Source organism: Natrix helvetica, assembly GCF_964273705.1.
Source record: "Natrix helvetica genome assembly, chromosome: 1".
Classification (NCBI taxonomy): Eukaryota; Metazoa; Chordata; class Lepidosauria; order Squamata; family Natricidae; genus Natrix; species Natrix helvetica.
The window spans coordinates 11927695-11943799 of NC_138548.1; the positions used below are offsets into that span (position 1 = coordinate 11927695).

At 44.3% G+C, this 16105-nt stretch overlaps 1 protein-coding gene across 1 annotated transcript in view; it reads left to right on the forward strand.

Annotated features, from left to right (window-relative positions):
* Positions 1-15744, forward strand: part of EFNA2 (ephrin A2) — a 331852-nt gene extending 316108 nt beyond the window's left edge. Inside the window, exons 4-5 of the mRNA XM_081960373.1 lie at positions 5774-5839; positions 15002-15744. Coding sequence (XP_081816499.1) covers positions 5774-5839; positions 15002-15123 — 188 coding nt within the window. The 3' untranslated portion in view covers positions 15124-15744. The remainder of the gene's footprint in view (positions 1-5773; positions 5840-15001) is intronic.
* Positions 15745-16105: the final 361 nt, after the last annotated feature.

Consider the following 16105-nt stretch of genomic DNA (forward strand, 5'->3'; position numbering starts at 1 on the left):
CTAACCGTTGCGCTCAATTGAGGGGACTTTGCTGAAACTGCTAAGCCCAGGACAACCTCTTAGCTGCATCCACACAACAACAATGAACTTGGAGCTACTTTGGTGTACTAGTTCAGGGGTGGGCCTAGAAACCAGGAGCCTGTGAGTTCTAGTCCCACCTTAGGCATGAAAGCTGGCTAGGTGACTTTGAGCCAATCAGCAGGAGATGGTGAGTTCTAATCCCATGAAAGCTGGCTAGGTGACTTTGAGCCCATCACTAGGAGACGGTGAGTTCTAGTCCCCCCTTAGGCATGAAAGCTGGCTGGGTGACTTTGAGCCAATCAGCTGCCAAAAAAGCCAACACAGTTCTAGGCTGCATTAAAGAGGAATAAAAACAAGACCATGTGAAGTGTTAATACCATTTTATAATGCCTTGGTAAGGCCACAGTTGAAATAAGGCATCCAATTTTGGTCGCCACGATGTAAAAAAGATGTGGAGACTCTAGAACAGCGATGGTGAACCTTTTTTGGCTTGTGTGCCATAAGTGGGGAGAGTGCAGGGGGGTCGTGTGTGGGCGTGCCGCACCCATAATGCAATGTGCGACCCCCTGTGCGCATGCGCGCACTACAGGCTCTCCCCCTCCCATTTTTTCATGCTTTTTTCGGCCTCCCCAGGCTCCAGAGACTTTATAGGAGCCTGGGGAGGGCGATAACAGCCTCCCCCGCCCACCCGGACGCCCTTCGGAGGCGTCAGCGAAGCCTCCGGACAGTCCCTGAAGCCTTCGGAGTGCTCAAGTGACTTCTGGTTTGCTTGTAGGGTCGTTTTGAGCGCTCCGAAGGCTTCAGGGACCATCTGGAGGCTTCCCTGATGCCTCCGGAGGGCTTCTGGGGGGGGCAGGGGAGGCTGTTTTTGCCCTCCCCAGGCTCCTATAAAGCCTCTGGAGACTGGGGAGGGCGAAAAATGACTTTAAAAAAGGGTGAACTCAGCTGGCCAGCGCATGCCCTGACAAATGGCTCCGCATGCCACAGGTTCGCCATCACTGCTCTAGAAAGAGCGCAGAGAAGAGCAACAAAGATGATTAGGGGACTGGAGGCTAAAATAAATGAAGAACAGTTGCAGGAACTGGGCATGTCTAGTTTAATAGAAAGAAGGACTAGGGGAGACAGGATAGCAGTCTTTCAATACCTCATGGGCTGCCACAAAGAAGAGGGAGTCAAACTATTCTCCAAGGCACCTGAGGGTAGAATAAGAAGCAATGGGTGGAAACTAATCAAGGAGAGAAGAAATTTAGAACTGAGGAGAAATTTCCTGACAGTTAGAACAATTAATCAGTGGAACAGAAGTTGCCTCCAGAAGTTGTGAATGCCCCAACACTGGATGTTTTTAAGAAGAGATTGGACAGCCATTTGTATGAAGTGGTGTAGGGTTTCCGGCCTGAGCAGGGGGTTGGACTAGAAGACCTTCAAGATCCCTTCCAAGTCTATTATTCTATATTCTAACTCAAGGCAGCGAACCATGCCTAATATTTCTTCCTCCTGTTTTCCCCATAACAACAATCATGTGAGGTGGGTTGGGTGTTAAGAGAGTAATTAGCCCAAAGTCATGCAGACAGCTTTCGTGCCTAGGGAGAGACTAGAACTCACCGTCTCCTGGTGATTGGTCCAGAGTCACACAGCCAACTTTTGTGCGTAAGGTAGAGCTAGAACTCAGAACCCCTCTTCTCTAAGTAGGGGATCTGTTAACCCCACATTCCCACTTGAGTTAACCCCTGCAGCAGCAATGGAGTGTCCTCTACCTATTGAAGCAATCTGATCCTAACCATAAATGTTATTTTATTGTTAGGACTGTTTCCGGACGTCCAGCCAAAATCATTGGTAAACTTTGATGCTTCTTTTCTCCGTGTTGTGTGAACCTAGCCTGTGTCTTTAAGTATCCCGATCACTGAGGGTGTCGTGTCCCCTCCCCACCGCCCCCCCACCTCCCGGGGAAGCTGGTATGTGCGGCTAACCCAAACCGGCGAAATAAAAACCCTCCGTTAAGGAGTACAAATACACATAAGGTTAAATTCATTCTCATCTGGAATTCGTGGCCAGGATAAGATTATCTGGTTTTGCATTTTGATTATGTCTGTCGAAAGACAAGCCTGTTTCTGCCAACGGCTTCTTTATTCTGTTTGCTTTAGAGGGAAGCAGGAGTTTAGGGAATCCTACGGCCTCCATTTGTCACTTCGTTTATATAGTATTAGGCTTAAAAAGAGCATTTTTATAAATTAAAAAAAACCTACTGTCCAGGGAAGTTATGAAAGAGACCCTCCCTTTAAAAATCTGCCTCCGTCCTACCGCCAAAAATTCCTATCATCCATCCATCTATCTATCTATCTATCTATCTATCTATCTATCTATCTATCTATCTAATTCCCATAACACTGTCAATAATTCTTTGTGTGTCCAATCACATTTGGCCAATAAAGAATTATATTCTACTATTCTATTTATCTCTAATTATCTATCTATCTGTCTGTCATATCTCTTTTTCCTGTCTGTCTGTCTCACAACACTGTCAATAATTTAGTAAGACTGTATTAGTATTATTCTTCCCTCCCTTCCTAGCATCTATCTCTCCCCACTTATGACTATAACCATGTTGCCTGTATCTTTCAATTTATATTGCTTTTATTTGTTTCCTAGCACGATTTGATAGCTTATTAGTAACCTTGACTATTACTAAGTTTTGTATCTTTTTATTCTTGATGAATGTATTTTATTCTGCTTATGTACACTGAGAGCTATTGCACCAAAGACAAATTCTTTTGTGTGTCCAATCACACTTGGCCAATAAAGAATTCTATTCTACTATTCTATTTATCTATCTATTTATCTAATTATCTATCTGTCTGCCATATCTCTTTTTCCTGTCTGTCTGTCTGTCTGTCTGTCTGTCTGTCTGTCTGTCTGTCTGTCTGTCTGTCTGTCTGTCTGTCTGTCTGTCTATCTATCTATCTATCTATCTATCTATCTATCTATCTATCTATCATCTATCTCACCTACCTACCTACCTACCTACCTACCTACCTACCTACCTACCTACCTATCTATCTATCTATCTATCTATCTATCTATCTATCTATCCCTCCAACCCACACACCGACCTATCTATCTATCTATCTATCTATCTATCTATCTATCTATCTATCTATCTATCTATCTATCTATCTATCTATCTATCTATCTATCATCATCTATCTATCTATCTATCTATCTATCTATCATCTATCTATCTATCTATCTATCTATCTATCTATCTATCTATCTATCTATCTATCTATCTATCTATCTATCTATCTATCTACTATATCTCACCTCCAAATGATTAAAAACCGATTTAAAATAGAAGTGGGGTGTGGAGGAAAAAAAGCCTAAATTCTGAATTCACCAACAGTGACAATGCTTTCTTTTTTTTTGGGGGGGGGGGGGGAGTAGAATTGCTGATCTGACCCAATTTGCTTTTTTAATTTTTTTCCTGTTTTCAAGTGGCCGGTTTCTTCCTCTGCCTAACTAGGAAAACAAGCCGGGGGAGAAAAAGAGTCAGGCTGGGTGACCAAGCTTAGATCTATAGTCCCCTGGAGGAACATTAATATAAATCAGTGTTCCAGCGTGGTTCGAACATTCATTTTCGATGACCCTTGCATAGAAAGGAAACTCCTAGCTTTCTTCAAACAGGATGTTCCCTGGATTTCTTTGGAATTGGGCTGTCAGATCCAATCCGTTTTAGAACAGGCGAGAAATCCGCCTTGGCAAATCTTTGCTTTTTGCTCCACCAAAATAGGGCGTGTGGGGGGTTTTCTTCTTCTTCTTCTTCCTTTTAACTCTCTTTTTTCTCTCTCCGCTGGCCCATCCATCCTAATCCAACCAATTTCATGGCTGGGAATATTCCCACTGGGCACCCCCCTGTGCCTCGTCCCCGTGGTTTTAATTACCAATTTTTACTCTCCTGCCACAACAAGCCCCTTCGCCTCTCCTTCAACAAACAGATCTCACACAGCCGGCCTGGGCTGAAGGAAGCCTTCCAAAGCGTGTCATTTGGCTTGGCAGGTTTTTTTTTTTTGAGGGGGGTGGTGTGGAAATCCAAACACATCTAAGGAGCCGAGTCCTGGTTAAGTATCCCTGCCTGGGGGTCAGACAACTTTTGACATTGGTTTTGGTAGTTGATCAAAGACACGGCTTTAGAAACGGAGCCTATCGTGCAGTAAAAGGAACCAGGGATACCTAAGAGAGCTTTAAGCTGCTTAGCACGGCCGGGAAACATCTGTGGGTCAAATAGCAATTGGTGTGGATGGTCTGGAGGCGACGGTGGAGGGCGAGCTGTTGAAGTGCCCATCAGTCATCGGGGCAAAGATTCTCAGCATCCAGGAGGCAGTTTTTTTGGCCGCGGCAGTGGGTGCGAATTTGGGACTCTGTTGCACTGGTAAAACAGCAACCATCCCCTCCCCTGGGGGGGAGCATCCGCTCTGAATGCGGAGGAGACCATACAGATTTGCTTATAAATGGGGAACAATGCAGAGCTGCTGGAAAGACGAAGAGCAAACTTGTGCATGACTTTTTGCTCTGTACAAATTTGGAAAGGAAAAAAGGAGGGGGGGGAGAGGAAGGAAGGGAGAGGGAAAGAAAGGAGGGAGGGAGAGGAAGGGAGGAGGGAGGGATGAAGAAAGGAAGGGGAATGGGGAGGATGGAAGGAAAAGAGATGGAAGGAACAAAAAAGGGAAGGAAAGAAAGTTAAACAGAAGAGGAAGGGAGGGAGGGAGGGAGGGAGGGAGGGAGAAGGAAAGGAGGGGAGGGGGGAGAGGAAGGAAGGGAGAGGGAAAGGAGGGAGGGAGAGGAAGGGAGGAGGGAGGGATGAAGAAAGGAAGGGAGAGGAAGGAAGGAAAAGATATAGAAGGAAGAAACAAAAAAGGAAGGAAAGGAAAGAAAGTTAAACAGAAGAGGAAGAAAGGAGAGGAAGGGAGGGAGAGGGAAAGAAAGGAGGGAGGGAGGAAGAGGGAAGGAAAGAAGAAAGGGGAGGGAAGGAGAGAGAGAGAGGAAGTGAGGAGAGGAGGGAAGAAGGAAGGAAGGGAAAGGGGAGGGAGGAAGGAAGGAACAAAAAAATTTAGTCTGGCCATTTCAGCACAGTCTAAAACATTTTGAATTACATCTTCGTCTGGTTGAGGTGTTCTCATTTTTCCAGTATTTTGCAAATATAATCCTTGCTGCTGTTAGTATATGTAAAACTAAATATGTGGTCCCTTTATCATAACCCTCCGGCCTTATGCCCAACAGAAATATTTCTGGTTTCAGAAATATGAATATGGAAATATGAATATTAAAAGAAATTTAGTTAGTTAAAACTACTTGGTTATAGCATTATTATTGTCATTAGTACCTGTGTTATTATATTACTATTATGATTACTATTATTCGTTTATGTGTTCATATTTATTATTTTTTCGCTGGCCTTTCTTTTGGGGAAATGGTACACCCCGACAATACACTGTATTCAAAAATGTTTACGAATAAAACTTTTTTGTTTTTAAAAAAAGGAAGGAAGGAACAAAAAAGGAAGCAAGGAAAGGAAAGAAAGTTAAACAGAAGAGGGAGGAAGGAAAGAAAGAAAGAAATGCAAATTGCTGGAGCACTTGAATTTTTTAGAACTAGCTTTCTTTGCACGTTACCTGAAAGATACAAAAAAAAAATCCCTCTTTGATTGGCAGGTTTTCCTCTAACGCCATATCCCTTCTTTGTCTCTTCTGCTTTCTTTCAGCGGCCACCCCGCCTAATCTGGTTGACAAACCCTGCTTAAAGTTGAAGGTTTACGTCCGGCCAACAAGTAAGTAGGACCAGACGAAGGAAGGTATAGGAAATGCGAATTCCCCCCCCCCCCTATTTTGAACCCACTTGGAGTAACGCATGAATCAGACTGCACATTAAGTACCAACCCTTATTCCCCCCCACTTCCAGTCTTCTGCAGCATCATTCAGCTTAGAAATATCAAAAGCCATCTTTTGAAAGGACGTGGTTTAAGGGTAAATAGAAATTCATGTTTGAAAAACAAATGTATTTTCCCTCTAGATATATTCTGAAGTCCAGATTTACTTACAAATGGGGAAAAGGCAGTGTTGCTGAAAAGACGAATGCTTTGAAAAATGGGTTAAATTTTTTTTTAAGGCGATGTTGCAATTGGATCTCTGTTGTATTAGCATTACAGGGAGTCCTCGACTTACGACCCCAATAGAGCCCAGCATTTCTGTGGCTGAGCGAGAGAGTTGTGAAGTGAAATTTTGACCCATTTTACTACCTTTCTCACCACAGTTGTTAACCGCAGTGGTTAAATTAGTAACACGGTTGTTAAGTGAATCTCCCCCCCGTTGACTTTGCTTGTCAGAAGGTCGCAAAAGGGGATCCCAACACACTGCAACCGTCATAAATATGAATCAATTGCCAAGCATCTGAGTTTTGATCACACGACTGCTGGGATGCTTCAAAAGTCGTAAATGTGAAAAACGGTCATAAGTCACTTTTTTCAGTGCCGTTGTAACTTGGTCACTTAAGTCGACGTGGTGGCTCAGTAGCTAAGACATTGAGCTTGTCGATCAGAAAGGTGGGCAGTTCAAATCCCTAGTGCCATTTAACAGAGTGAGCTCCCGTGACTTGTCCCAGCTTCTACCAACCTAGCAGTTTGAAAGCACGTAAAAATGCAAGTAGAAAAATAGGAACCACCTTTGGCGGGAAGGAAACAGTGTTCCGTACGCCTTCGGCATTTAGTCATGCCGGTCACATGACCATGGAGACGTCTTCAGACAGCGCTGGCTCTTCGGCTTAGAAATGGAGATAAGCACCGCCCCCTAGAGTTGGGAATGACTAGCACATATATGCGAGGGGAACCTTTACCTTTACCTAAGTCAAGGATTATCTGTTCTGATCAGGGCATTATCACCATTCATTTAGTGATGGTTTCAAGTTATGTCGCTGCTGAAAAAAGTGATCAACTCTTTTAATCACCATTTGTGATCTTCCCAGACAGCTTCTGAGAAACAAAGTTACTTAGGGAAACCAGATTGGCTTAATGACCATGGCAGGAGAAAAGCCATAAAATGGGGCGCAGTCATGTGATAACTCTTAATGACCACACTGCTTAATGACAAAACTTCTGGTCCCAAGTTGAGGGCTACCTGTATAGAAAGACTAAAAAATTCATGGGATTTCAATATTGCTACATAGATCTCACTTGTGTGAGATTTGATGATCTCACAAGAATTCAGCTTTTAAGAAGAAAAGAAATAGAAATCTAATTTGAATTTGAATGGGTGCACTACCATATTTTTCGCAGTATAAGACACACTTTTTCCCCTCAAAAAAAGAGGGTGAAAATCTGGGTGCATCTTATACACTGAATACAGCATTTTTGGCCTACTGAGACCCCACCCCCTTTGGAATTCCCTAGCCAGCCATGTGGACTTCATCTCCCAGAATTCTCCAGCCAGGTAGAGATGGACCTGATCACCTCACCCGAACCACAGGGGTGTCCAACCCTGGTCACTTTACGACCTGTGGACTTCATCTCCCAGAATTCCTTAGCCAGCCATGTGGACTTCATCTCCCAGAATTCCCTAGCCAGCCATGTGGCCTTCATCTCCCAGAATTCTCCAGCCAGGTAGAGATGGACCTGATCACCTCACTCGAACCACGGGGGTGTCCAACTCTGGCCACTTTACGACCTGTGGACTTCGTCTCCCAGAATTCCCCAGCCAGCCATGTAGACTTCATCTCCCAGAATTCTCCATGGCTGGCTAGGGAATTCTGGGAGATGAAGTCCATGAGTCTTAAAGTGGCCAAGGTTGGACCCCCCTGCCATACAGAAGAGGAATAAATTCAGAAACTGTTCAAAGCATCAAAGGTTAACCCCAACAGCTATTCTGCAGTGTTGGTTGACTGTTGTGCATTGCTCTTGGTTTCCTCATGGTCCTTGCCAGTGGCAAGTTTCTGTCGCTATTCTTCAAGAAAGGAAAAGTTGATCTGCATTCAGAGGGAGTCAGCGCCTGCAGCTGAAGGGAGGGGTTTCCTCCAGAGGAGAATGTTAAATCCTCACTTCTCGGTAGAGCAATTTTCCCCTCGATTCCTTCTTTCAGTGATCCTACAGTTCAGAGATTCTTTTTTTCAGACACGGGATGAGATTGCAGGCAGTCCTCAACTTACGACCACCGTTGAGACCATAATTTTGGTTGCTAAGCAAGGCAGTGGCTTAGGTGAAGTGCACCCAATCTCAGGCCCATTTTTGTCACAGTTGTTGAGTGAATCACTTCAGTTGTTAAGTGAATCATGAGGTCCTTAAGTGAATCCAGCGTCCCCCGTTGACTTTGCTTGTCAGAAGCCAGCTGGGAAGGCCACAAATGACGATCAGATAACCCCAGCGCTCTGCAACCGCCACAAATACATGCCTGTTGCCAAACAGCCAGATTTTGATTACATCACCGTGGGAGTGCAAGGACCAGGTCATAAGTCAAATTTTTCAGTGCCATTTTATCTTAGAAGGCTGCTAAAATGAATAGTTATAAGTCAAGGCCTCCCTATATTGGAAGTTTAATTATAGGGGGGGGGGGGGGAAATGTCCAGACCAAATGTAATTTCTAATGTTGGATTTTCCCCCTTACCAGAGGGAGCCCCCTTGTGGAGTACTGTGAAGCTGTTACCATGGCAACTCCACTGTGTTGTACAGTAGAAGCCATTTTAAGTCACAACAGGCTGTATCTTAACAGAACACCGCCACCCCTGAGGGGTGTCTTACCCCCACAGTATTTGTTTTCAGAGAGTAAGTCATCTCTGTACCAATTTTGGTTAAAATTGCTCGAGGTGTTCCAGAGTTATGCTTAGAGTTAGATTTAGTAATTTTAATTCCTTTGTCCAGGGCAAATGTCACCCTTTGGATTATGCCTACCTCAATTTTTATAGCTGCCCCACAGATTTTGACATATTTTTCCTCACATCAAAGCTTCATTAAGCTTCCCAGTTCCGAGATCTATCTATCTATCTATCTATCTATCTCTATCTCTCTCTCTCTCTCTCTCTCTCTCTCTCTCTCTCTCTCTCTCCCTCCCTCCCTCCCTCCCTCCCTCCCTCCCTCCCTCCCTCTCTCTCTCTCTCTCTCTCGGTGTGTGTGTGTCACACACACACACACACACACACACACACACACATTGTATTCTTGGCTACTAAAACATTGAAGACTCAGTCTTGTCTTCTCTGCAGGGGTGACAAACAATGGCTCTTTTATGACTTTTGTGGACTTCCATTCCCAGAATTCCTGAGGCAGCCAATGGAATTCTGGGAATTGAAGTCCACAAGTCTTGAGGGGGACCTCTGGTCTACATGGTGGGAGTGATACGGGTCAAAAAAAGTCAAGATAGTATCCCCTTCCCAGTCAGTGCTCAGTCCTGATTACCAACAACACAAAAACACTCTTTTCAAGCAGAATGGACACTGCCCCTTCCTTGCACATTTTGCCCTTGAGATCAAATTAGTGAAGGCCTTTTTGACACACAGGCCTGCACACACACACACACACACACACACACACACACACACACACAAACCTTTCCGATAACTTTCACCTTTTGTTTTCTTGGCAAGGGCTGAAATACTAAGCGCCCATGTTGGCTCAAGTGGCACGCAGATTTCCACCAAATTATGTCGGGGTGAAGACAAATCTATGAAAAGTGGGGGGGGGGAGACTTAGGGAACCCGGGGCAGTCTGGAATACCCGCTGACTTCATTGTTGGGATCAAGGAGGGGGAAAGGAAGCCAATTATTTTATTTAAAATGTAACAAACAGCAACAACCTTCTGCTTTTTCTGAACAGGTGGTGTTTTAAAAAAGAATCAAATCATGCAGCTGTTTGGGGAAAAAAGAAAACACAAATTAATAATTTTCTCCTGTTAACATGTAATTAATGTTTGGTCACAGTTCTTCCCAGGGAGTGTGCAAATAGTCAGAAATGACAGAATCGGGGAAAGAGATTGCCGTTTTCCTTTTGGTGCCGTTTCATTTCTCTCTGTGTGGGTGTTTGTGTGTCTGTGTGATTTTAATTGGCTTTAAAACAAAACAAGGACTTTTTTTAAATATGAAAGAAACCCCTGGGTTGTTTTGTTGAGGTGGTTTTTTTCTCTCCTCATGAAGCATGAAGTATTTGTAGTGGCTCTACACAAGGGTTGGGACAAATATCCTGTGGCAGTTAATTCTTTCTTTCTTTCTTTCTTTCTTTCCCCTTCTTTCTTCTTTCACTTCTTTCTCTCTTTCTGCTTCCTTCCTTCCTTCCTTTCTCAATATTTTCACTTGTTACTTTTTATCTTCTTTCTTCGTTCTTTCTTTTCTTCCTTTCTCTCTTCTTTCTTTTTTTCTCTTCTTCCTTTCTCTCCTTTTCTTACTTTATCTTTCTTTCTTTTTCTTCTTTCTTTTCTTTTTCTTTCCTTTCTCTCGCTCTTCTTTTTCCCCCTTTCTTTTCCTTTCTCGTTTCATTTGTTTCTTCTTTTTTCTGCCTCTTTTCTTCCCTTCTTCCTTTCTCTTTTTCTCTTATTTTTCTCTTCTTTCTTTCTTACTTATTTTTTCTCCTTTTCTCTTGTTTCTCCTTTCTTTCTTTCTCTCTCTCTCTCTCTTTTCTTTCTCTTTCTTTTCCTTTCTTCCCTTCTCTCTTCTTTCGCTTCTTTGTTTATTCTCTCTTTTTCTTTTTTCTTTCTTTCTCTTCTTCCTTCCTTCCTTTCTCTCTTCTTTCTTTCTCTCCTTTTCTCATTTCTTTTCTTACTTTCTTTCTCTCCTCTCTCTCTCTCTTTCTGTCTCTCTTTCTTCTCTCTCTTTCTTTTCCTTCCGACCGTCTGGATTTCAAGGGGACATAGGTAACACCACCACCCACATCTGTTCACCTTCACAATAATAGCCACAGGAAAGGTGTCTGTGTGAATTGACTGAGACAAAGGAACTTGCCCAGAGTCACCCAGGAGAGTCTGTGCTGAAGGAAGAGTAGAACCCAGGTCTTGCCCCTTCTAGCCCATCCCCATCCCCACTACATCGGATTGGCTCTTGGGCTGAAAGGCAGGAGTTGGCCCAAATCCAGCCTATGAGCTTCTGTGGCTGAAGAGGGACTAGGACCTGGATCTCCCCTCCCCTAGTCTAGTCTAGCGCCTGAGAAGTATAGTTGTATAGTTGCAGACAGTAGAATTAATTCAAATCCAAACGGCTGGTTTTGCAGAAGAAGCTGGACTTTGCCCCCAGGATTCTTTCCCAGTTGTAAAGGTGAAAAAGGGGTCGTAAGCCACTTGCCTGGGAGTTCTAGTCCTGCCTTAGGTGCAAAAGCCAAGAAAGTGACCTTGGGCCAGTACAACTCTATCAACCCTCAGAAGAAGACCAGGAGGACCAACCTTTCAAAAGAAAAATGTGTCCGATAAATACAATACAATACAATACAATAGTAGAGTTGGAAGGGACCTTGGAGGTCTTCTAGTCCAACCCCCTGCCTAGGCAGGAAACCCTATACCGTTTCAGACAAATGGCTATCCAACATCTTCTTAAAGACTTCCAGTGTTGGGGCATTTACAACTTCTGGAGGCAACTTCTGTTCCACTGATTAATTGTTCTCACTGTCAGGAAATTTCTCCTCAGTTCTAAGTTGCTTCTCTCCTTGATTAGTTTCCACCCATTGCTTCTTGTTCTACCCTCAGGTGCCTTGGAAAATAGTTTGATTCCCTCTTCTTTGTGGCAACCCCTGAGATATTGGAACAATGCTATCATGTCTCCCCTACGACAGACTTGTCCAAGCACAAACAGGCGAAAGAAAGAAAAGTTAGTTCTGTAGAATTGGTGGAATTCGAAGCCAATGCCAAGATGGATTTGTATCTCCAAATTATTTTTTTTGCTCCATTCCTCCCCCCCCCCCCCCCCCCGGCTCTCCTCCAGGCTGCAAGTCTGCCAAAACCACCCTTAATCTAGTAATAAACTTAAGAGGAGCCGAGCTGAGGGAATGGCGTTAAAACGGCTTTGGCTGTAATTTAGCGGATTCCCTCGAAGACATTTTTGCATCGCTGGCTGATTAGGCGTCTTTTGGAAACAGGATTATTGGATCGCTATGAAACAATTGCTCTCTGACCTTCCGAACGGCAGTGCTGACTGCCAGCCAAGGCCGGAGGGGAGGGGGAATCGGGACACACACACACACACACACACACAACAAAACCTAACCTAAACAGGCACCGTCCTCGGAGATGTCCTGTTGTTACAAGTTGGCTGGCAGATCTTGAAGTTGGCTCGGTGCCATCGTGCGAAAATTTGCCACCCGCATATTTTGAAACGGAGTCTCCGTCTGGGGGGAAATGGGGAGCTTCTGATCTGGGCAAAAGCAGCTTGTTCGCCTGCCTGTTTTAACCCCGGACCGCTCTGCTCTCCCCCGACCCAGCCCCTCGAGAAGAGAGTTGCTCAGATTGGATGGCATCAAAGTTGTCCCAGGTGGCAGGGCGATAGAGAAGGCAGCCAGCTTACTAAAAGTACGCTGTTGATTTTAAGTGTTTCAATTTCAGGATTTTATTCCCCCCCTCCCCTCCCCCGTTAGGGTCCATGAAACTATACATACACTTACGGACACAATGGGGATCGACTTACGGACACAATGGGGATCAGAATTTCTTTTGTTTAGTGTATCCTGCATGGGACTTGCCAATGGCATCTCCTTGCCCACTTTGGAAGAGGTGTGTGTGTGTGTATGTATATCACAGAAGTGAGTACACCCCCTCACATTTTGACAATATTTTAGGATAACTTAATGTGACAACACTGAAGAAATGACACTTGGCTACAATGTAAAGTAGTGAGTAGACAACTTGTATAACAGTGTATAAATATGCTGTCCCCTCAAAATAACGTAACACATAGCCATTAATGTCTAAACTGCTGGCAAGATATACTTAAATATTTACAAAACGTGAGCGGTGCACTCACTTCTGTGATATACTTATACACACACGCACGCACACTACAGGTAGTCCTTAATTTACAACCAAATTGAGACCAGAATTTGATAAGCAAAACAATTGTTAAATCAGCCTAATTTTACAACCTTTTTTTTTGCCATGGTTGTTTAAAAAAAAATCACAGCAGCTAAGTGAATCACATACAGGTAATCCTTGACTTACAACCACAACCGAGCCCAACGTTTCTGTTGCTAAGTGAGGCATTTGTTAAGTGAGCTTTGCCCCATTTTACGACCTTTCTTGTCACAGTGGTTAAGTGAATCACTACAGTCGTTAAGTTAGTGACAAGGTTGCTAAGTGAATTTGGCTTCCCCGTTGTTGTTTTTTTCTTGTCAGAAGGTCGCAAAAAAGGGGACCCCAGGGACATGGCAACAGTCATAAATATGAACCAGTTGTCAAGTGTCTGAATTTTGATCACATGATTATGGGGATGCTGCGATGATTGTCATTGTGAAAAACGATCATAAGTCACTTTTTTTTCAGCGCTGTTGTAACTTTGAACAGTCTCTAAATGAACTGTTGTAAATTGAGGACTATCTGTAGTCATTAAGTGAATCCAGCTTCCCCCATTGACTTTGCATGTCAGAGGCCACTGAGAAGGTCACCAATGGCACGCATACCCCACCCCCTCCGGTCTCTCTCCACAGAACCAGTCTCTGGTGCCCCAAAAGTTGGCACGGCTGGTATAGGATTTCCTGCCTGAACAGGGGGTTGGACTAGAAGACCTCTACCAATTTTGTGGAGTGTCAGGGTTTCCCCCCCCCCCCCTTGATGGTTCCTTGATTAATGCATTGCTTTCTTGCTCGATTGTGAGAGTGACTTGAGTATTGCTTTCTGTCTGATTGTGGAGATTGCATCCCTGAACACCAAATAGCAGGATGAAAACTCTTTAATCTCAGGGGCAGACTCAACTATAGTTTCAGCTGGGAAACTGTGAGTAGGCTAAGCTAAATCCGAAGACATTAGGGAATTCCTGAAAGCTTGGCATTCAGACAAATCAGCCATCAATAGACCCATAGAGATAAGCTATATTTACAAACCATTCAAAAGAGACAATAAAGAGGCTTAGAAGGAAACAAAACAGACCAGAGACACATCCTCTCCAGCAGCCAACACCCAGATAAGCAGGGATTAACACCAGACAAACAATCCAGCAGAAAACAATACCCCAATCAAGGAATTACCAAGGAGAAAACCACACCCCCACAAACCCAGCAGGGCAAGCTATTATATATAAAACAGGGAGCAAGCCCCATACTCACTAGCAGTCATGATGTTACCTAGGTGGGTAATGAAACGTGCTGGCTTTGGGAATTCTGGGAGTTGAAGTCCAGATATTCAGTCAAATGTGAATGAATGATTGCGACGATTGTTCTGCGCTTGGAAGACCTGCGTTATGTTTTCCCATTGTGCTTTTTATTTCTTTGCCCTCGGTTGCTTGTTAAAATCATCTTCCTCTTCCCATCCATCACGCCGAGCAACGGGGGGGACATCAGAGATGGTCGGGGATCTTGAGAGATGGAAAAGGAAGTGTCAACCCTGAAGTGAGCCTGGCTGAGGCCATCTCGGAGGGTTGCCACACAACAGAGGGAGGGGGGAAATAGATGGGATTTTGTAGCGAAAACAATAAAGTTTCCCTGTGGGAACCAAGGACATTCTCACTAGTGGCTGGCCAGAGGAGGAGTGAAGTAACCAAGCAACCAGCCAGCACCTGGATTGGATAGCGTGACCAGTGACTTGGGGGGAAAGGAGAAACTTTTATCTTTTAATTGGGTGAAATTGGGTGAAACTTTCAGAGTTGGCTTTGACCGGTTGTGCCAATCGGATGTATCCAATAAATTATTCTTTGAGGAATTTGTCTGTCTCAGAGTTCTGCTTTCTATGGGTGCATTACTTGGGACGCTGACAGGAAGTGGGTTTCTCTTGAACCAAAAAAAAAAAAAACCCCAACTCTTTCTTTTTTCCTTTCTCCCCCCTTACAGACGATTCCCTCTACGAATCGCCAGAGCCTATTTTTACCAGCAATAATTCCTGCTGCAGCTTCACTGTTCCCGATGCCTTCTTCGTGGTGGTGCCGATGTTTTGGACTATCCTCGCTTCCTAGCCCCCCCCGGCGGAATTGCAGATGAGAAAAAGTGGGTGGGGGCTTTTTGCAGCTGCAAAAAAAAAAAAAAAACAAGGGGGAGGGGAGGAAATGTATCGGAGGAAAGAACGAGAGGAAGAAGAGGCGTGAACAGGGGCGTGTTTGTTGCCGGATCAGAAACGCTAACGCTTGGGATGGGGCAGGCGTGGGAGCGTTGCAAGGATTTTGATCTCCAGCCTCTCTGCCAACGTCAGGCGAAGAAGGATTCCCTGTTTTTGCCTTTGTGTCTCCTGAAACAAACACCCCAAACTGAGCCAACCGCCCCCCCTCCACCCCGCCAAGTCTGATGCAGTACAGAGGGGGGGGGAGGCTCAAAAAAATTGTTGTTTTTTTAAAAACCTGTGACATGGGGAGCTGAGCTGGTTTTATATTTCAAAAACAAAACAACAAAACAAAATCTTCCACAGGACCTCTATCAATCCAGCTGGTGTAAAAGACACCCCCCCACACACAGACACACAAACACCCCTTTAGATTAATCCCCTGTGGAGTTTTTCTTTTTAAAATCTCTAGACCAAATATAGTCGTGTGTTTTTTTAAAATTTTCTTATTTTTCTCAGCTTAACCTTTTTGGGGTTTTTTTGGGGGAGGGTATGTGCGTTTGCGCGTGTCTATTCTAGTCTTTTTCCACAACTGGAACTCAAGAAAGAGACAATATGGGGTGGGGGGGAGAAACCAGAAAAGACCCTCTGCGTTGGTGCCTCATTTTTTTTCTTTTTTTGAGAAGGGTTTGAGGCATATCCTTTACATTCCCTTTGATGTGGGGTTTTTGGGGGGCTTGAATATAATGATACAGCATCGAGGGGAACGGACTCCTCGCAGTGACCAAATTACATTTTGGCGATGGTGGAAAACCCCTTAACCATGGGAGCCACCAACTGTGATGAGATCGGGGGGGGGGGGAACGGGGAACCACCTTGAGGACTAGAATACTGTTATGCCA